We start from the raw sequence: 22,902 nt of genomic DNA, 5'->3' as shown, positions 1-22,902 counted from the left end.
GTGATGCTTTGGGTTGCAAGTAACAGCAAACCAGCTTAAGCTGGCTTGAGCAATAAGGAAAATATATTTTCTGGCACAAGAAGAGGTGGAGTGGGAGCAGAGTTGATAAGCCAGTAGATCAATGTTGCAAACATAGACCTATGCTCTGTCCATCTCTCCACTTCCTCCGTGGTCATAAGAGAGCTGCCATAGCTTCAGACGTGACATATATGCCAGGCAATGGAAGAAAATGCTTTCCAGAACCTGCCTCCCCCAATCCCCAGCTGACTCCCCTCTCACATCTCATTGACCTAAATTGTTATCACATACAAATGCCTAAACCAGGAGTGATCAAAATTCCTGTAAAGAGCTAGGTTAGTAAATCTTTTTGGCTTAGAAGACATGCATTCGGCTGCAAAAACTCAGCTCTGCCATTGGAATGTGAAAGCAGCCATAGGTGATGCATTAACAAATGAGAATGGCTGTGTTCCAATAAAACTTTATTTATATATAAAGACAAGTGGCAGGCTGGATTTGACCTACAGGCTGTGGCTTACCTACCCTTGTTCCAGGTCAAGCATTTCACAATCAGCTTCAGAACACAACTAACTGGGAAACAAGTCACAGGCAATTTATTTAATTTATAATAATAATATTTATAAGTGTTTTTTTTCTCTGCTAGCACCTAAGAAAGGATATTCAGAGGCTTTAAATCATAGATCAGCTGATAGGTAGGCAGATGAACAGAGCAGAATAAAACTGGGCCACCAAAATAAAATGAGAATAAAATTTCAAAGAAGCTCTTATGTGCAAAAAGCATCAAAGGAGGCACTAAGGAAGACTCAGAACTTGGTTAAACTTTGTTCGACTTACTTTACAAATATAGCCTTTACCATAAATGTTGAATTACAGTTAGGGTTCATTGTAATTCCCCTAAAAAGTCTAAATCCCACTCTTTGAAAAATTCCACTCCTTCTCATTTTTTTCCTCCTATAGCTAAAAGTCAGGACTGGGAAGAACCTTAGCATTCAGTCCAAACCCCAAATTTTACAGATGAGGGAATGGAAGCTCAGAGAGGGCAAGCTAATTTCTCCAGATCACACAGCTACTCGGTGGCAAAACCAAGACCCAAATTCAGTCTGTGAGATGTTGTAGTATTATTCAAAGTATCTGTTGCCCGTCCCAAGAGGTAGATTATACAACTACCTCTGGGGACAAATTTCACCATGTGCTGTGGTACCCCTCCCCAGAGTATGCACCCCCTTTACTACTGAAGTCAGGAGTGGCCATGTGGCTTGCTTTGCCTGTGTAACAGGGGAGAAATGGCACGTGTCACTTCTGATTGTCATGTCTGTCTGTCCTTTGCCACAAGACTGGTCATGTGCTAGGCAGAGGATGCTCTGCCAGCCTGGGCCACAGAGCGAAAAGGATAAAAAGCATAGGCACAGTTGACCTATTATGGACATGTTACACAAATAGAAAAGACACCACTGAGATCTGGGGCTGCTTGTTACCAACTATTTGAGTCCATACTGACCAATGCACAGGTTTTACAAGACTACAGCTGGGCTCCCTTCCACCTGGAGAATCTCCAGTTCCTAGCAGTATTAAATGGACTGAAGAACACACCTTTTAGAGTCAGCCTGCCTGTGTTGAGACAGGCAGACTTGTGACATTGGTCAGGTTACTCTCTGAGCCTCAGTTTCTTCATCAGTAATATAACACTAGTACCTACCTCCCAGGGATATGGTGAGGATTAACTAGCCTGTGTTTTGAGGACTACTGGTTAAATATTGGTTGCTATTATTTAGCAAAGTTTCTCCCTGGGGACAGTTCAGCGACAGTAAGGTGTGGGGGGCTCACTAAGACTGTTTTGTGTCATTACACATGAAAACAACAGCCATCCTTCCAGAAGTCACTCTCCCCAGTGTTCAGTGCTGACAATCATTGCTGTCCCTGCTACAGGCGGAAGGGAAGGGGCATGAGAAGCTGTTGCAAAGGGGTTAGGAGCAGGGATCCTAGGGTCAGCCTGGTTAGGGTTCAAATAATACCTCTGTTCCTCCTTCCTGTGTATCTGTAGCTAGGTTATAACCTCACACTCTCATGCCACTCATGTGTGTGTGAGTTTGAAAGGATGGGGAGAAGTATGTGACCAAGACTAAGAAGGGGAGGTGGATAGGAGACACAAGTAGAAGTTTTGCTGGCCATCGCTGCCCTGTGCCAAATGTAGAGCTCAGCCTGGGGGCTGCGAGGCAAGTCCAGAGAACCTCACCAAAACATCACTGGAGACTTCAAACATAAGGGGAGAAAAAGAGTCAGACCATGGGTGTGCCCTTGGCACACACTGCATAAGAGTCCTTTGGATATTTTCTTTTCTTTTTTTTTCTTTTCTCTTTTCCTTTCCTTTCCTTTCCTTTCCTTTCCTTTCCTTTCCTTTCCTTTCTTTTCCTTTTTCCTTTCCTTTCAAATATTACCATGAATCAACAGCTTTCATTCCTAGGCAACTAGAAACGTACTTTTCCTGCCTCTGACATAGCAAACCTTACGATTGAAAAAAACTTTTATTTGGGAGATGCTGTGGGGTTTATTACTGAGTCAATGTGGAAAGCAACAAGGGTCTGTGAAAGGAAATAGTAAAGAAAGTGGAAGAGCTTCAGTAAAATAATTGCAAGGCAACATTTCAGGATAGTTTAATTTCCTACTGCATTTTAATGACCAAAATAGAGGATATAAAAATGTCATTTATAGAGAAATGCCAACCTTTTGTTGTCCTTGTTATTCTAATATATCAAATGGAACATATAATATGATTTTTTAAAAAAAAACTTTTTCACCAAACACTGTAATCAATCTTTCATGCTACAGATCTATGTAGTTACTGCTTGTCACACACTCAAAATAGATGTGAATAGGACCTCAATAGGAAGGAAATTCTGCTCTTTTCCCTTCTGATAACAAGGCAGGAAACCTTTTATAAATTTCATACTTGGGTATTTTCACATTATGTTTGATCAGATGTAACTGAGAATTACAATGTTTCCATTCTCAGGCACTGCGGTAGTATTGATGGGGACACATTGATAGGGCCCTTAGGGTTTTAGGAGGTGAGGGTCAGTTTTTTAATTCATTAGCTTCTTCTGCCTCAATTTACCACCCAGAACCAATCCCAAGCCTGCCAGGTGAGGTCTGGAGGCATAGGTTGGGCGAGGCTGGAAAGCAACCTCTGTGTCAGGGGTGGAAGGGCTGCCTGCAATTGCAGGCCCTTCTCTGGCAGGCTCATCCAACTCATCTGAAGCATCCTTCTCCTCCTCTAAAATCAGTGGATGTGGCCCCCTCAGGGATCTTTACAGTCGGACTTTGTTTTCTGCTGCTAGTAACATTGCAAATGCAGAATCTGGCTTCTCAGCAAGGACTTCAGGCTTGTCAAACTCGACCACCTGAAAGTCAGAGAAAAAGAGCTGAAATTGGCAGAAAATACCCACTCACTTAGAGTCCAAAGCATTGAAGCCTTTGGGGGAGGTTATACCAACAACTTCCAGCACCTTCCCATTTTCCATGACCAGGACGAGGTCGCAGTTGAGAACCGTGTTGAGGCGGTGGGCAATAGTCAACACCGTGCAGCCTTTGAAGGCATCTTTGATGGTGCTCTGAATGAGGGTATCGGTCTTGGAGTCCATGGAGGCGGTGGCTTCATCAAGGAGAATGATCTGTTGAGGAAGGTACATTGTAAAAGTCACACTAAGCAAAAACTGCACCTGAGGGAAACTCACAGTCTTAGCTCTACTTACTTGAAGAAGAAGAAGAAGAAGAAGAAGAAGAAGAAGAAGAAGAAGAAGAAGAAGAAAAGAAGAAGAAAGAAGGAGGAGGAGGAGGAGAAGTGTTGAAAAGTCATGAGCTAAGTGTCCATCTCTAGAGGTTAGAAAAATAACAGCAAAAGTCAATTCATAGCACCTCCATTATCTTTGGAAGGACTGGCCAAAAGAATAAGGTGATATATTTTTTACTTCTCTTTTTAAGTGGTTTATTCTAATCTTAGAAGCTGGGAAGATGCTTTATCTACCATGCTAACATGAGTCAGCATGAACTATAATAATTTATATTTGTTTCCTATAGCTGCTACAACAAATCAGCACAAACTTAGAGGCTTAGAAACAACTAATTTAGTGTCTTGCAGTGCTGGAAGTCAAGATTCCTAAAGTCAGGGTATTGCCAAGGCTACATTCTAGAGGGGAGCTGTTCCCTTGCCTGTTCTAGCTGCTTGGAGCTGTGTTCCTTGGCTCGTGCTATGCTACTTCCATTGGTCACATCTCTTCTTCTGACTCTCCTGCCTCCCTCTTATACAGACCTCCCTGATTATACTAGGCCCACCCAGGTAACCCAGGAAAACCTCCCTAGCTCAAAATCCTTGACTTAATCACACCCGCAAAGCCTCCTTCTCTCAGGTAAGGTGGTGTATATTCACAGGTTCTGGCTATCGGGACATGGACATCTTCAGCAGGGGAGAGCGTTATTCTACCTACCACAGTGCTAGTTTGCAAGTCAGAGGGCTTGAGCTCAGCTCTAACTCTGCTTGACCTTGGTTAAATTAACTTCCCCGAGATTCCATGTCCTCATCTGTAAAAGCGGGTTATACCTTCTTATGACCATGAAATGCAAAGACAGCACACAAACCACTTAGCAGTGCATAGTGCCTCAGCCAGCACACAATGCATGCTGGTGCTGGCTCTCTCTCATGCCATTAGTAGGTCTACACAATACACACGGTGGGTTACACTTTGATCAGGGCTCAGAGAATGAGATTTCTTTTTTTTTTTTTTTTAGATTTTATTTATTTATTCATGAGAAACACAAAGAGGCAGAGACACAGGCAGGAGGTGAAGCCTGCGGGGAGCCTGATGCGGGACTCGATCCCAGGACCCCGGGATCATGCCCTGAGCTGAAGTCAGATGCTCAACCACTGAGCCACCCAGGCATCCTAAGAATGGGATTTCTAAAGTAACAGCAATCCCTTCTTTGATCAGTAACCGAGGATGACTAAGTCCCTAAGAAAAATGAGGATAATAAATTTTACAATTCTCAAATCTTAGCATTCTGAAGGTCTTCTTTAACGTCCTGGGTACTGTTTATCAGGCCTCAGAACTGTTGAGGGACAAATCAAAAAAAAGTCGAGAGGCAGATTTCTTATACTCAAACTACTCAGGACAGAGAGAATACCTAAGCACAGCTTCCCAGGGGGAGGCCCAGGGGAGGCAGGTGCTATTGCTATAAATGGCTGTTATTTTTCAATTCTTACCCCTTACAACTTTGTCTTAAAAGAAAGTGATCGGTTTTTAAATGGCTCAATTGTTCTCTCTTTGCTGAAAGACAAACACGTGGCTCTACCTCCTGGATTGAGTGGCGCTGCGGGAAATATCCAAAATTTGACCAATCCATTTTCCGTGCTGTTTCCTTACTTTTGAATTACGGAGAAGCGCTCGGGCCATACAAAGCAGCTGACGTTCCCCTACTGAGAAGTTTTCTCCATTTTCTGTGACTTCTGCCTGTAATTTTTCCGGGAGTTTCATTATCTATAAAACACAGAAAATGCCACATTTATGCTGATGATCTATAAAATTGTCCTGCATCGTCTATATTGATTGCCCCCTTCTCATGCATTCATCAGCTGGCTTTATTTTACTGAGGAAAAGAAAGTACAAAACAACAATCATTTCAACATCGCAAACAGGCACCAGGGAAGGACCAGGGAGTAGGCGGACATTAATAATTTAAAATCACAGTGTGATTCATAGAGCTTCATAGACACCTTGCCAAAAGAGGACAAATGGTGCACATATGGCTCTAGAGAAACACAAACGAAGTGTAAATGGCTTCCAGGGTCCTTACGTCCATGGACAAAATAGACATGGGATTGGAGAGTTTTCTAGTCATCAGAGAAAGGTAAGACAGTGTCTGATTTATGCAGTCATATTGGCATTGGGACATGCTCCCCTTCATACCAAGTCTTGGTGGAAAAAAATCCCCTCGTGCTGTAGAGGTGGCCGTGCTCACCTGCTGACCCCAGCTACAGCTCTTGTAAGACAAGACCCCATCTCACAGAAATTTGCCATTCCTAGAGCATGTCATGCCCCCTCACCGTCCTGTGGCTTCTCTGTTCCCATAAGCAAAGGAGACTATTGGCAGAGCAGTAAGATGCCCCATCTGCTCTAGAGTCAGATGCACTTGAGTTCAAGTCTCCATTCTGCTACTTACTAGCCTACACATGTTTTTTTTTCCCCCCTGAGTCTTCATTTCTGCACCTCTAAGTTGGAGCAGAAGTCCCAACCTCAGGGAGCTGCAGTCAGGACAGGACCAAGTGAGATAACACACGCAGAGCTCTTGACTGGACCATTACAGAGGCCTAATACATATTACCTGTGGTTGCTTTTAACCACAGAGAGGAAATAGGGATCACATTCTACTGACATACGTGATGCCAACAAATAAAAATAAGCCTGACCAAATGCTGGCTCAGTGCTTGTCCAATTCAAACCTGAGCCAGGTATTGGGTCCCTGGTGCTGAGAAACAGACTCATCCTGGACAGCCCCAGAGACCTACTGTGTCTCTCATGAATGTCCTCTCCAGAACCTGCCAGAGCATCTCATCTGAGTGGCTCTCAAAGGGATCCAGGTTGTATCTGCAATAAAGGAAAGAACAGGGAGCTGGATTTCTGAGGAAGGCAGATGAGGGGCGCATGTTTTCTGCAGCATGTGGAAGAGAGCAGGAGGTGGTTTGTGATGACCCCTGCACCTCCAAAAGCAGTGCCTAGCCCAGGAAAACCAACCTCAGGCCAAGGAAACAGGAACACCCAGCTCTCTGATGGGGCAGAAACCACCAAGGTGGGAGAGATAGCACTGAGCAAGGAACTCAGGAAGACCCATTTGGTCCTCACAGTGGCTAGGTGTGGCAGAAAGCATTTGACCCTCTGCGAATTCTTGGTGGAGGCGGAGGTGGTGGTGGGACTCACTCTGCCACTGCATTCGCTCTGCCTTCAGAAACAAGAGATATAGTTGCAACTCCCAGGCCTTTGTACCCCATTTGCAGGGTATGAGTCTAGTACACAGCCCACTATTTGATCTGGTGCTCAATGGGAGAAATACCCCTCTCATCAGAGAAGCAGCTGTTGCACTGGATTAAATGAGAAACTGGTTTTCTCCTTGTCCCTTGACAGCAGATTTTGAGCCCTGTAGAAGTTGCAACCCTACTGCTCTTGTACTTGAACAACCTCTGTTCACTCCTCAGTGGGAATGATGCGCTTCCCTGTGGATGGCTACATACATAGGTAACCGCTTACTTTATTTTACAAACTGGGTACTTTTGAGAGTGGCTGTTGCTGAATATGATAGGATGCTGAGACACAGGCATAAACTGGGGCTTTCCAGGACCAACTGGGATATCTGTTCTCCCTACGTGTAAACATCTCACTTATTGGTGATGTAGCTCCCAAGATACAGGAAATGTTTGGGGCCCTAGTCTTTAGCTCCTCCCAAGGCTTCACTCAGGGAACAGGTACTAGCAGTGCTCATGAGCACATCAGGATGCTGCTTCCCTCATTCCCACTATGGACCCTTCACAAAACTCCTGGCTGATCTGATTTTTACTATCCAAAAAATAGGAATGCACGACGATCAAAAACAGCTACCTTACTGTACCTACAAACAGGACAGGATCCTGGGGGATCACAGTCAGCTTGGTTCTGAGGTCTTCTAAACCAAGAGTGCAGATATCCACATCATCAATGAAGATCGTACCGCCGGCTGGCTCCACCAGACGAAATAAGGCCATTCCCAAAGATGACTTTCCTGGGAACAATAAAAGCAAGAACAGCAAATCAAACATCAGTTTCCACTTCTATCATATCCAAGTATTTAATCAAGGGAATTTGTAATGCAGTGAAATGGCTCTGTGCAGATGACAGGGCAGACAGGAAGGCCTCACTCTGTGGGGGCAATCTGCTGCCCTGACGCAGTTAACCTGCCCATCCCTGCAGAGGCTGTTAACACATGACTCATTCTCTGGGCCTCGTTTCACCAGAATGATTCTCATTTAATTAATTTAAAAACCAATGTGTGTTTGTTTCCAACTCCACACACCCATTCAACCTGAAATCCTAATTTACAGTAAAGAGATTTGAGGAGGAAAAAAACAGCCAATCCACCACACGCAGATGCCGCCCTCTGGTGTGGCTTAAGCATACCCAGTGGAAATGCAAAGAAAACAACGTGAAAGAAGCACAGTCAGAGCTGGTCCTCACCAGAGCCTGTTCTTCCAACGATCCCAACTGTCTGCCCACTTTGAATGACTAAATTCAGCCCGTCAAGGACAAGGGGAGTGTTGTCTCTGTATCTCATCTGATAGTCTTTGAATGTTATCTTCCCACAGCTGGGCCAGTCGTGGGGACAAGTCTCCACTTTGAGGGGGTGACTGCATTCAGGAACACAGGTCTGGAAAGCAGAATGACCAATGACAGGTTAATAACCATTCTCTTTTCCATTCATTCAATTCATTCATTCATTCCCACAATTCTAGGTACTGGTGTTCATTGTGTGAGCTAGACCAATAAATTCAGCCAAGAACTTACATTCCAGTGGGGAATTCAGATGATAAACAAGAAATTAAATCAGAAGTGAAGTCAATAAAACAGAGTATTGTAAAAGAATATAGAATGTGAGTGGTGGAAATGGGTAGGCAGAGTAAAAGTAACTTAAGGGTTGAAGAAGGCATCTATGAGGATATGGCATACAAGTGGAGACCTAGAAGCTGTAAAGATTTGAGTCCAGGAAGAGTGGACAGCTAATGCAAAGTCCCTGAGGCCTTGGTCATTTTGAGGAATAGAAAGAAAAGTCATGTAGCTGGAGCTTAGTGAATAGAGAGATGGATAACTATAAGGGACAGTTCCTACTGGGAATTGTGGGCCTGGGCAAATGTCAGGAGTGTGACCTTGAAGCTGTGTGACAAATCCAGACCAAATCTTGAGATTTGCAGAATTTGATCAGATATGATTTCAATATCTGCAAGAGTCATCATGGTGTTAGAAGTAGGAAGAGGGCAAGAAGGCAGAATGTCAAGTTCAGAGGTCTTTAAAGTTACATGGAAAAGACATTTTAGTTTCCCAAGGATTCAAGACATGCAAAGTCTAAGTAAGGAGTAGAGCAACTTGGCTGTGTTATAAAACCAACACCTCCTCTGAAAGTGATGAGTCTCTGTTGGTGATGAGAAGGCCTGCATGTGCCCTGTAGGGTGGCTGACCAGCCCAAATCTGTGATTAGCAACCAACATTAGCTGAGAAAATAATCATATTCCTAGACAGTGAATATTTTTAACCCCCAGGAAATCAAAAATTCATAACAAAAATATTTCAGAGAAGTATGAGGCACCTGGGTGGCTCTGTCTATTAAGTGTCTGACTCTTGATTTCAGCTCAGGTCATGATCTCAGGGCTGTGAGTTCAAGCCCCACATATATATATAAGAGAAGCTAAATTGTAAGAGTAGTATTTTCAGTTTAAGGAATCTGCATATCTGGTGTTTTAAGTATAATAATATTAGTAACATAAGGGCCTGTGATTCTAATTTAAATGTACAATTCAATAATTTATTTAAACATGATTTTAAGTTAAAAGTTTACTGTTCATCTACAGCATTGGGATGGTTATGCAAATATAAAGCTTGCTATATTTATAAGTGTAACTTATTAGATTTATATAATCTCTGGAAGGTTTATTTGTTAAATCAGATAATCAAGATACTTATAGTATTCAAGGAAATGCGCTAATTCTAAATTACAGTTTAAAATGTTTTAAAGAGTTTAACTAAATTTGTAAATGGGGCCAAATGCTATTCAGAGGCCCTTAAAAGTGATTGCTTAACTTGTCTAGACTTCTTTTCAAAGAATAGCAAGATTTATAAGTTGAACATAAAAGCTTTTAAAGAAGGGGCGTCTGGGGCGTCTGACTAGTAGAGTTGGTTGAGCGTCCAACTCTTAGTTTCAGCTCGGGTCATGACCTCAGGATTGTAAGATCATTGAGCCTTGCATAGGGCTTCTTGCTCAGCGGGGAGTCTGCTTGAGATTCTTTCTCTTCTTCTCTCTCTACTGCCCCCGTCCCATGCGCTCTTTCTTTCTAAGATAAATAAATAAATCTTAAAAAGAAAAAAAAGATTTTAGAGAAGAGTTCAACTATTGTTTTTTCTCCAATTTACAATTTTAGCCAATCAAATATTAATTTTTAAATATTTAAAAAATATTTATTTATTCATGAGAGACACAGGCAGAGGGAGAAGCAGGCTCCCCACAGGGACCCTGATGCAGAACTCCATCCCAGACCCCAGGATCATGCCCTGAGCCGAAGGCAGACACTTAACCACTGAGCCACCCAGGTTTCCCAAATTTTAATTTTTAGAAACGAAAGTTAGCCACTCAGGATACAAAATCAATGCCCAGAAGTCAGTGGCATTTCTATACACTAACAATGAGACTGAAGAAAGAGAAATTAAGGAGTCAATCCCATTTACAATTGCACACAAAAGAATAAGATACCTACTAATAAACCTAACCAAAGAGGTAAAGGATCTATAGCCTAAAACCTACAGAACACTTCTGAAAGAAACTGAGGAAGACACAATGAGATGGAAAAATATTCCATGCTCATGGATTGGAAGAATTGATATTGTGAAAATGTCAATGTTACCCAGAGCAATTTACACGTTTAATGCAATCCCTACCAAAATACCATGGACTTTCTTCAGAGAGTTGGAACAAATTATTTTAAGATTTGTGTGGAATCAGAAAAGACCCTGAATAGCCAGGAGAATATTGAAAAAGAAAACCATAGCTGGGGGCATCACAATGCCAGATTTCAGGTTGTACTACAAAGCTGTGGTCATCAAGACAGTGTGGTACTGGCACAAAAACAGACACATAGATCAACGGAACAGAATAGAGAATCCAGAAGTGGACCCTCAACTTTATAGTCAACTAATACTAGACAAAGGAGGAAAGACTATCCACTGGAAGAAGGACAGTCTCTTCAATAAATGGTGCTGGGAAAATTGGACATCCACATGCAGAAGAATGAAACTAGACCACTCTCTTGCACCATACACAAAGATAAACTAAAAATGGATGAAAGATCTAAATGTGAGACAAGAGTCCATCAAAATCCTAGAGGAGAACACAGGCAACACCCTTTTTGAACTTGCCCACAGTAACTTCCTGCAAGATACATCCATGAAGGCAAGAGAAACAAAAGCAAAAATGAACTTTTGGGACTTCATCAAGATAAGAAGCTTTTGCACAGCAAAGGATAGTCAACAAAACTAAAAGACAACCTACAGAATGGGGGAAGATATTTGCAAATGACGTATCAGATAAAGGGCTAGTTTCCAAGATCTATAAAGAACTTATTAAACTCAACACCAAAGAAACAAACAATCCAATCATGAAATGGGCAAAAGACATGAACAGAAATCTCACAGAGGAAGACATAGACATGGCCAACAAGCACATGAGAAAATGCTCTGCATCACTTGCCATCAGGGAAATACAAATCAAAACCACAATGAGATACCACCTCACACCAGTGAGAATGGGGAAAATTAACAAGGCAGGAAACCACAAATGTTGGAGAGGATCTGGAGAAAGGGGAACCCTCCTGCACTGTTGGTGGGAATGTGAACTGGTGCAGCCGCTCTGGAAAACTGTGTGGAGGTTCCTCAAAGAGTTAAAAATAGATCTGCCCTACAACCCAGCGATTGCACTGCTGGGGATTTAGCCCAAAGATACAGATGCAATGAATGTTCATCTACAGCATTGGGATGGTTATGCAAATATAAAGCTTGCTACAACGGGACACCTGCACCCTGATGTTTATAGCAGCAATGTCCACAAGAGCCAAACTGTGGAAGGAGCCTCGGTGTCGTGGTCTGTGTATACAATGGAATGTTACTCAGCCATTAGAAACAACAAATACCCACCATTTGCTTCAACGTGGATGGAACTGGAGGGTATTATGCTGAGTGAAGTAAGTCAATCGGAGAAGGACCAACATTATATGGTCTCATTCATTTGGGGAATATAAAAAATAGTGACAGGGAATAAAGGGGAAAGGAGAAAAGATGAGTGGGAAATATCAGAAAGGGAGACAGAACATGAGAGACTCCTAAGGTGGGTGGGGGGTGGGAGGGACTTGGTGACAGGCACTGAGGGGGGCACTTGATCGGATGAGCACTGGATGTTATTCTATATGTTGGCAAATTGAGCACCAATAATACATAAATTTATAAAAAAAATAAAAAATAAATAAAGTTATCCACTCATTTCTCTTTTTGTGTTCAGAGGCTGCCCTTGAGGAAAAAATTTTTTAAGTATCTCTTCCTCAACCTTAATAACTTTAGAGTAAGTATGGGTCTTAAGGAGAGGGTTGTGGTCCCATTTCTGTTTTTAAAAATATCCCTTTCTTGTGTCAAAAAATCAAATTCTGACATAAATTCTGCCAGAGTTAACTAGTCCTTCCTCTGTCATGCACTAATTTCTTACCAAAATATACTCTCTGAGCAGCTCCACTGAGGTGAATTTGGCCTGGGTCTCTGTCCCTGTTCGCACACACACCTGGAGCAGTCCACTTAGCTAATTGTAGAGAAGCAAAAAGTTAGGTTAGAGTCCTTTCCCCCCTTGGGTTCCACTGTCCCACTTTCAGGGGCAGCTTTTCTGAATTACCCCTCCCCAGTCTCACTCAGAGCCACACAAAAAGTAGGCCTGCATTCCCAGCTAAGTGCCTACAAGTGAAGATCCTGGAGTGTTTTGCCTTTAAACATTTCCTCTGCATTTAGAAACAAAGTGATGAAAATTTCCCTGGTCCTCCAGATAGCAAGAACAATCCCACCACAGTATCACTTGATCACTTTTAGTTTGAGTGCCAGGGAGATGTTGTTGAGCTGGATCTCCCAAGGCCACACAACTGCTGGTTATTCCCCTTGCTGCCATCTGGTGGGGGCTTGCACTTCTATGCCCTCCCTGTTTTATTCCACCCGCAGTCAAGCTGCAACTGATATCCAATCACCACAGATCATCAGAGGTAGAAGAAAGCCATTTAAGCCCATCTGTTTGCTTCAGGCATGAGAAAATCTAGGCTCAGAGTGGGGAATGTGGCTTCCTAAGCTCATCCACCTCAGGCTAAGATCCCCCAGAAGCCAGCCCTGAAATCTGAGTAAAAGCAGAAAGGTTGAATGGTGGTTCCCCCAAAAAGATATGTCTACATCCAAATCCCTGAGACCTGTTAATGTTATCTCATTTGAAAAAAAGGATCTTTGCAAGTGTAATTAAGGATCTTGAGATCATTCTGTGTTAACTGGGTGGACCCTAAATCCAATGACAAGTGTCTTTATAAGAGAGAGAAGAAGAGAAGACATAAAAGAGAAGAAGATGTGAAGGCAGAGGCAAAGATTGGAGTGATGCAGCTACATGCCAAGGAATGCCCAGGAACGCATCAGAAGCTCAGAAGGACAAGGAATGGATTGTACCCTAGAGCATGCAGAGGGAACAAGGTCCTGCCTACACCTTGATTTGGGACTTCTGATCTCCAAAACTGTGACAGAATAAATTGCTCTGGAGTTTTAAGCCACTAGCTTATGGTCATTAGTTATGGCAGGCCTAGGAAATTAATCCAAGGGGTAGACCCCAAAAGTACCAGTAGAAGCTGGAAGAAGTGGGTCACAGAAGAGAAGGTAAGTCATGAGAAGTTCGGTTGTGGCCAACTGAATCTTGATCCCACTGGAGGCTTTGGGACACTGCATGGAACACATTTGAGTTGTCCTGAGGGAGCTGGGCTACATCTCCACTGACCCCCTTCTATCATTGTGGGGCCACTCCTGGCTGGAAGAGCTCCCCACACCTGTAGGCTGCCCTGGGCTTGAACTTCCCTGCTGTGGAAGGTCGGTGCACCAATAGCACCTGCCTCAGTTGCAAGGTGGGCTAGTGGGCTCAAGACCTGCAGGACCAGGTCTTCCTTCTCTAGGTAAGCAGCAACTGTGGGCCAGGCACTGTTGGAGGAGCTGGTTTTCCAGGGCTGAAATGTGATGAACAAAATGCCAGCTCGCACATGGCTTATGTTCTAGTAGGCTGGCAGGATAAGACATGGGTAATTTCAAATGGTGAGAATGCCAGTAAAACAGGATGATGTGAAAGAGTGGCCAAGTTTGGGGGTGAGGTTGCCTTGGTTAGGGAAGTTAAGGAACTGTGTGAGTGGAGACATTTACAGTAAGAAGTCCAGCAGGCAAAGTCAGGGTTTAGGTAGCTCTGAGTAGTAGCCAGTGGCCTTAACAGGAAGGAGGTAGTGTCACCCAAGCAGGTGAATGAGGGGAGGAGCAGTGTAGGTCCAGACTCTTTTCAGGGTTCCCTTGCTACTTCCCTGCTTAACACATGCCACTGGCTTTCCATTTCTCTTAAAGCAATGACTCTTGACCTGAGGGATTATGCCCTTCAAGAGACATTTAGCAATGCCTAGGGATACTTTGGTTGTCACAATCTTGGAGGAGGGAAGTTCTACTGGGATTTCCTGATTAGAGGTCAGAGAGGCTAACATCCTATAACACATAGGGTAGCCTCTCACAAAGAAGATCATCGAGCCCAAATGTCCATAGTGCTGCAGTTGAGAACCCTTTCTTAGAATACAAGTAACCCCCTGCCATGGGTGACAATGCCCTGCATAGTCTATCCCTGCCAATGCTCCAGGCTTTATTTTCTACCAATCTGCTCAAGCTACATGACCTTATGAGTTTCTCAAATGCACTGAGCTCTGCCTTCCCAAACCTTGCCTTGGCCCCTCAGCCTGAAGCATTCTGCCTTCCGACTTCTTTGGTTCTTTGTCATTCTTGAATTGGGCTGGAAGTCACCTCCTGGAAGAGGTCTCCTCTAGTCATAGGGTCTAATGGTGCTTCCCCACTGACAGTCACATTCCCTGTTTTATTACCTTCATAAAAATTAAACAATTTCCAAAGTCTTCTCATTTATTTACTTGCCCACTTATTTGTTCCATCCTATGGGACATCTCTTTTTATCCCATAAAGGGACCTGTCCAGCTTGTTCACTGCTGAATCCACAGCACCTAGCAGAGTTCCTGGCTCATGGTAGGTGCTCAGTGGCTATCTGGTCAATGAATAAATGAACACTACCCTTGAGAAGGACCTATACATGCTTTGTTAAATCCAGGGGTATCAGCCCCTCAAAGTCCTAGCCCTCCACAAGTTTAGAACTCTCCTGTCAGCATAGTGCTAGTGCTGGCCCAGTAAATGCTCATTCTCCTCCCTGATGTTATGAGATGTCACTTTACATTCACTTTCTGCTCTGTGGGACTTCACACCAATTTCTCATCCATCTAGGGAGTCTCCTCTGTTGTCAAGGGAAGCGCCATCATTCAGATTCTGTGTTCTCCAAAGGGGGCTAATGTTCAACAAAGCAGCTAGAGAAGTGTTCCCCTAGATCTCAGTGTATGCAAATTCTCTAGCCTTATAGGAATGTTTGAAAACAATTTCATGGAAAGCTGGTGATATCCCCCAAAAGCATAACCTCACTTGAAGAAAGCTGTTTCACTTGGACCAAATAAGGGAATATATTCAACATCATCTGCTTTATATTTTACTAGACAACAACAAATAAAAATATGAGGGAAACTGGCTACCCAAGAAAAATTCATTTTTTCCCACTTAAGATAAAGACCTGAGAATATATTTTTTTTCTTTCTCCTTCCCAAAATGCCATTAAAATTATATCAGAGAGATTTTCAAAAAGGAATAAACCTTTAGGGGCAAGGGGGTAAGGAAAAGATATCAATGAATGAAAGTGTCACAGATTTCTGGAAGATGGAAAAGGGAAAAAAAAGCCTTTTGATAGAATGGAGGCAGAATGTGCTGCAGGGGCTTACAGAGCCTTCTATCTAACAGAACTCAGGCAGGCTCCAGTTGTGAGAAGGAGCCACAGAGAGATTGATTTGACTGGTAGTCTGTCTGTAGACCCATCTATTCCCCTCCCCCTCATCTTTCTCCCAATCAGAGGTAACTGGACACTTTATCCCCTGGACAACACATACACACACACATACACATATACACACACATCAAGATTCACACTCAGATGGATACCAGACCCAGGTCACCTGGGTTCAAAGCCTAGCTCTCACACATGACAGGTGTGTGATGTTGGAAAACTCTTTCTGAGCCTCAGTCTTCTCATCTATAAAATGAACACTATGGCTGTACCTATCTCATAGGGTTGTTATAGGAATAAATGAGTTAATTTACATACAAGATTTACAACAGTGCCCAAAATGGCCTGATCATCATTGTTCTCTACTAGTATTATGCCTATCACTATTATTTTTCAGAAGAAAAACACCAAAGCAACCAAAATGAAAAGTCAGTATTATTTGTCATGGATATCATGGTTGCCTCTCCAGCATTCTTTTCCTGTTCTCTATTGTGGACAGCTGTGTGACTTGGGGGTAGGATGGGGCATGATTCCATTCTTTGATATAATCCAATCATTCCAATTCTAACCAGGCACTAACTAATTCTGGGATGCCCAAATTAAGCCAGTAAGAGTAAAGCTCAGAGCTTTTGCTCAGTGGCTAGGGTAGGAAAAGCTTTCTTCCTCCTTCTTTCCTGTTACAGCCCTCAGACTGCCAGTCACCATTATACAATCAGGAAGAAAGTCATCACAGAATAAAGACAAAGCCAGAGGCTATGATCCAACTGCTCCTGAAGCCCACACAACCACCAGGCCTTTTAACAATGTGAGCCAGTAAGTTCTTTATTCTTTGAACCCATTTGAGTTGGATCTTCTCTTACATCCATCCTTCCTGATATACCACCTACCCTATCCCAGAGCCTCCAGACCAAGCCTAACCTTATACTAGGTGTTACCTGGATGATGTAAGACAAAGACAAGCCTTTGGATGAAGCGCTAATTGAAGAGAAGCTCAGGGTCACCAACAAGGCCACAATGAAGGTGACAATGTTCATGAGGACATCCATTCTTAGAGCAAACCACCTGAGAGCACAGTTAAAGTATAGGAGGTGGCTGGAGTTTTCATCATTTAGCATCTTAAACCTAAAGTTAAAACATCAGACAAAATAGGAGATCAGGTGTGCTTCCATAGACTTAGGATTGGGGCTACTGAAAAATTAAGGCAAGGGGAATTTTTAATCAAGGGCTAATGCACTCTTACATAGGAATCTCTTACAAAGTTGAAAAAATAGCCATACTCCAAAATCTGCTGCCTCAAAACATGTGCCTTTGATTTGCACATATTTTGCGAAATCCCATGTGGCAGTATAGTATTGTGCTGAGTGGGTTCTTTCTCTCTTTCTCAGAACTGGCAACTAGAACTCGTAGCTGAGAACAGAAGGTGCTCAGTATATCATGCTCTACCATCGAAGGATCCCTATTTTGGAGTCAGCCACTTGCCTCAAAGGTCTTGTAGAATTGGTAGTTGGCCCCCTCAATCTATAAAAAGGGTGAAGGCTGGTTGTGGAGGAGGTTGCCTTTAGGGAGAACCAATGTTTGTGATGGTAAGAGAAGGGAAAGGAAGGTGCTTGGTTCCCCCTCCAAATCAGAGAAAGATTCAAGGCAATTTCTTATAAAATTGGGGGTCTCCTCAAGAAGAAAAGGCTGACATCTCACACCCCTGCTGTGAATTCACTGAGCCAAAGAGAAGGGCACAGGGCAGAGGGACAGAGCAATGACATCACTAAAGATGAGGGAAAGACCCACTGGAGTTGGTCATTCCCCAGATGTGTAGAAGGCAGATCCTGCCCATTCCTGCTGTTGCTACAAATGAGAGTATTTTCGGTGCTGCATTCTTAATTTAGTGTTCTTTGATGTGAGGCAAAGAGGTCCCATATCAAGGAAATACAGTATGAAGCTGCCCAGGAAGAGCTCTCTGGAAGACCCAGGCAGGTCCTGACCATCAGCAATGCCCAGCAGAGCTTCAAGGGATTTGATCCTGTTGGAGTTCCCACCTTGCCACAGGACATGGACACAATTTTCTGCAATAGCAGAAATGAGCAGCAGGAAGGGGAGAATGGCCCAAGGATGTGTCCTCCCTGACTCTATTCCCCTGCACCAGTCTCGAGGAACCAAGCTTAGAGAAAAGGGAGAGGATGTTTAAATGAACCGACCAGGGGCTTCCCAGGGGCACACCTGCCCCTCATCCTGCACCACACACACACACACACACACACACACACCACAGTGTTACTACTCCAAGCCTCTGGATATGTTAGGGAGGGAATATAGCGGACCCTTGAATAACACAGGTTTGAACTGCATGGGTCCACCTATACATGATTTTTTTCAATAAATATTTTATAGTACTATAAGTGTATTTTCTCTTCCTTACCATTTTCTTAATAACACTTTATTTTCTCTAGCTTACTTTATTGTAAGAATATAGTATATATTACATATAACATGAAATATGTGTTAATTGACTGCTTATGTCATTGGTAAGGCTTCCAGCCAATAGTAAGTTACTAGTAGTTAACTTTGGGGGGAGCCTAAAGTTATATGCAGATTTTCAACTGTGTGGAGGGCAGCTGATACCACCAAACCGGCATAGTTCAAGGGTCAACTGTACATTCAAGATTGAAATTTTTAACTGGGCCAAACTAACAATTAACCACAAGAGATATCAAATTCAACTACCACTGAAGTTTCCCCTGACCTATTGGGAAAGGGGTTTCATCAGAACAATTGGTAGAAATCATTGGGAAAAAATGAAAACCTTTCAATGTTTAAACCCCAAAAGAGTTAAGATTCTTCCACTGGTTCAGTCAAGACCATCCTCAGGCATTGCTGCTCCATCCAGGTCCAAAACTCAAAAGACTCTGCCTGGAAGTACCTCTGACCAGCTATGCGACAGCCTGCAACACCCCCCTCCTCTGTTTCCACTCTATTTTCCCCAGAGCTTAGTCAAAATATTCTTCCAAACACCATGGTGCTTCTATCCTATAGCCATAAAGCTTACAAATCCAGTTTACAGTTTAAGTGACTTAGAAGTCTTATCTGTGTGGTTGGTTAGACTGCACAGGAACAAAAGAAACAGAAGGCCAGGATTGAATAGGAATTTGACCTCAAGTCACTATTTATAATGCTATGGCATTTCCATCTGGTGACAAAAGCAATACATGTCAGAAGCCTAAGCCCTCTGGAAAGTCCAGACAGGAAAGAAAGTATTAAAAGAAGGGACCTCATCAGTCATGTAGGACTCAACTGTCCTATAGGATTCCCTTGGAAACCTTGGATGATAATTTGCAGGAAGACAATGCTTGTATCTGTTTTGTTTGTCATGAGTAAGTCCATGAATGACTCCATGGACACTGGAAGGGTCCATGTGTGATTCAGGACTCTTGACAGATGACATTCAAGTTAAACTAGGAATAGCATAGTCACTGATTGAACTAAAACCAAGCTGAATGCCAAGTCTACACCAAGATCCTGAGTGGCAAAATGTAGGGAGAGAGAGAGAATTAGACTCAAACTTGAAGTGTGTGTTAGGTTTTTAAGGCAGAAAAATATGGGAGAAAAACAAAACAAAACAAAATGGAACACCTATGTGGCAGATTCACTGCTATAGATTCACCAAACTCCATTTTCTTTTCCTCCTATGCACAGCTGGACTACGTTTCCCAGACTCCCTTGCACCAGCCTGTGTGAATGAAGTCTGGCCAATGAATGTGCAGAAATGATGAGTATCCTCATTGGAGTTAACCCATAAAAATTTCCCAAGGAGTGTGCTGCACCCATTTCTCACCTTATCTTCCAGTTAGACACAGAGGATTCTGGAAAAAATCCCCAAGGCCCTCAAGCTGGAAAAGCCCCAGGTAGAACAACAGTCCATTCCCCTGCCCTATGAACTCTCATTACAAAATAGACTTGAGGAAGAATAAACCCATATTGTATTAAGCCCCTAAAATTTGGAAGTCTTTGCTACCACAATGAGCCTATATGGTTGATATAATTCCTTCTGTATTTTAGAAGTTTGGAGCTAGAAAACTCCAGAGAAATTTACTTATCTATTCCCCACATTTTGAAAAGAAGGAAAGTGCTGTATTCATCAAGTAAAACATAATATGGTCTTTAAAATTTGTTTTTATGAGAAATGTAACATTTAAAAATGTTATTTAACAATAAAATGAGACAAACATGATTATGATACTTAAGAAATAGGAGAAAAGAAAAGAGTAGAAGGAAATAAATGAATATATTAATAAGATTTAGGTTGGGGACCTGTGGGTGATTGTTTTTTCCTTCTTTTTTCTGCTTTCTCTTACTTTCCTGAATTGGAAACATTTAACTTCTAGTGCAAAAGATAAAACACATAAATTCACATATTGAGGTTGTCATTGAATGAGCGCACCACTTTTGGGACCCCAGATACTAGGAAGAAAGGCCTAGTGCCTTAGACTGCTCTTCTTGACTCTGCCAGCAATTCACCTACAGTAAGTCCCCAGCATCCCAGACTTCCCTTCTCAGAGCCAGAGTAGTCATCTATTCCTGTGACCTCCCATCCAGGGTGAAGCATGAAGTAGGGAGCCCTGGAGTGGGCCCCGTGCTGGACTCACTTGCTAATGCAGTCCTCCTTCTTGTCATAGGCGTGGATGATGCCCAGGCCCTGCATGGAGGAAGTGATGTGGGAGAACCAGGGAGACCGGCTGATGTTCTCTACCTTCTTGAGCTCCTGGACTCCTCTGTGGAAAATGCTGTGGAGAAATCAAGAGGGCCACAAAGTAGGGTCTCTGAGGGCTCACTCTTAGCACACACAGGTCTGACTATGCACTCAAGACAAAGTTTAAGTCAGATGGGTGTCATCTAAATAGGGAAAAGGAGTTGGCCCACCACTCTTCTCTAGGACAGGCCAGTTGTGGAACAGATGGGGTCTCAGAAATGTGTTTCAGGCATGAATAGACATTTTTCCAAAGAAGACATACAGATGGCTTCTTGATACATGGAAACATGTTCCACATCACTCATCATCAGGGAAGTACAAAGCAAAACCATGATGAGATACCACTTCACACCTGTCAGAATGGCTAAAATTAACAACGCAGGAAACAACAGATGTTGGCAAGGATGCAGAGAAAGGAGAACCCTCCTACACTGTTGGTGGGAATGCAAACTGGTGCCCCCTCCCTGGAAAAGAGTATGGAGGCTCCTCAAAAAGTTATAAGTAGAACTACCCAGTAATTGCACTACTAGGTATTTACCCAAAGAATACAAAAATATTGAAAAGAAACGTGCACCATGATGTTTATAGGAGCATTATCAACAATAGTTGAATTATGGAAGAGCCTAAATGTTGACTGATGAATGGATAAAGATGTGATATATATATGTGTGTATATATATATATATATATATATATATATATATATATATGATGGAATATTACTCAGCCATCAAAAAATGAAATCTTGCCATTTGCAATGACATGGATGGAGTAGAGTGTATTATTCTAGGTGAAGTAAGTCAGAGAAAGACAAATACCATATGATTTCACTCGCATATGGAATTTAAGAAACAAAACAGATGAACACAGGGAGAAAATAAAAGAGAGGAAGCAAGCCATAAAACAGACTCTTAACTATAGAGAACAAACTGAGGGTGGCTAGAGGGGAGGTAGAGGATTAAATGGGTAATGTCTATTAAGGAGGGCACTTGTGATGAGCACTGGGTGTTGCATGTGAATGATGAATCACTAAATTCTACACCTAAAATTCTACATCTAATTTTATGCTTTATGTTAACTAACTGAAATTTAAATAAAAATCTGAAACAACGGGATCCCTGGGTGGCTCAGCGGTTTAGCGCCTGCCTTTGGCCCAGGGCATGATCCTGGAGTCCCGGCATCGAGCTCCCTGCATGGAGCCTGCTTCTCCCTTTGCCTATGTCTCTGCCTCTCTCTCTCTCTGTGTGTGTCTTTCACGAATAAATATATAAAAATATTTTTTAAAATAAAATAAATAAATAAAAACCTGAAACTACAAAACTACCACAAAAAAAAAAAAAAATCAGGAAGGAGCCTCAGAAATGTGTGCCATTCCTTGCTGTGGTTTCAGTTTTGAATGCTTTTTGTAGCATGAATGTCTTGCTGCAGGAGATGTGATTCCAGAAATTTTCATACAATGCAGTTCCTAATAGAAGCCAACCACTTTTTGGGAACCAACTAAAGGAAAAGTGATCTGTTCCAACTCTGGAGGAAAAACTGGTGTTTCAACTGCCAATGCATGGTCTTCTAAAGGCATTTTCAAAGGTAATTTTGAATCATAGCCTCAGGAGCTGACTTTAGAACCAAACCCCTCCACAGGATGCAACTCCCCTGGGTGTTGAAGCTCCAGGACCCTGCTGAGAGCCAGACTACTGCCCTCAGGCATGCACATTGGCAGGCTGGCCCATGACAGCAAATCTAATCTGCCCTCCAGACTCTCAGCTAAAACTCACCCGGGGGAGAGGAAGGAAAACCTCATTAGCGTAGAGCTCAAGTGAGTTAGTTGGAAATATTTAGGTGATTCAGTTATAGCCAGCCACGGTCTGGCCTGTCTTTGTAGCAAGAAGTAGGGATGCAGAGCAGAGAAAAACCTTTTGCTAAGTAAATCAACAGCATAAAGTGGAGAACAGACAGGAACAATAGTTGGTCAAACACAGGGATTACAAAAAATGAACACCAAGCCAAGGAGTCCATTTTAAGAAGTGGTATCCAAGATATGCTATATCTTTGCAAAGAACTTTTAGAAAGTATTTTATTGGATCACCACAATAAACCTTTGAGGCTGGACAATGAGGCCATGTGACGACCTTTCTTGGAGCCACCAGGGAAATAGTGGGAGACCAAAGAGA

At 42.7% G+C, this 22,902-nt stretch overlaps 1 protein-coding gene across 3 annotated transcripts in view; it reads right to left on the bottom strand.

Annotated features, from left to right (window-relative positions):
- Positions 1–2,664: 2,664 nt before the first annotated feature.
- The window catches only part of LOC112931812 (ATP-binding cassette sub-family C member 12), a 65,488-nt gene continuing 45,250 nt past the window's right edge, over positions 2,665–22,902 (bottom strand). For 2 of the 3 annotated variants that reach the window (XM_026014558.2, XM_072744247.1), the window contains exons 21-29: positions 20,631–20,768; positions 16,929–17,085; positions 12,550–12,639; positions 8,271–8,460; positions 7,659–7,818; positions 6,575–6,653; positions 5,433–5,546; positions 3,522–3,686; positions 2,671–3,416 (exon numbers count right to left, since the gene is read on the bottom strand). In XM_026014558.2, the coding sequence (XP_025870343.2) occupies positions 3,324–3,416; positions 3,522–3,686; positions 5,433–5,546; positions 6,575–6,653; positions 7,659–7,818; positions 8,271–8,460; positions 12,550–12,639; positions 16,929–17,085; positions 20,631–20,768 (1,186 nt within the window). In that variant the 3' untranslated portion in view covers positions 2,671–3,323. Of the gene's footprint in view, positions 3,417–3,521; positions 3,687–5,432; positions 5,547–6,574; positions 6,654–7,658; positions 7,819–8,270; positions 8,461–12,549; positions 12,640–16,928; positions 17,116–20,630; positions 20,769–22,902 lie in introns of all 3 variants that reach the window. The other variant, XM_072744237.1, reaches the window with a different exon arrangement.

Source organism: Vulpes vulpes, chromosome 2 (genome assembly GCF_048418805.1).
Source record: "Vulpes vulpes isolate BD-2025 chromosome 2, VulVul3, whole genome shotgun sequence".
NCBI lineage: Eukaryota > Metazoa > Chordata > Mammalia > Carnivora > Canidae > Vulpes > Vulpes vulpes.
Note: the sequence above shows the minus strand (reverse complement) of the source record. Positions and strands in the feature narration are given on the sequence as shown.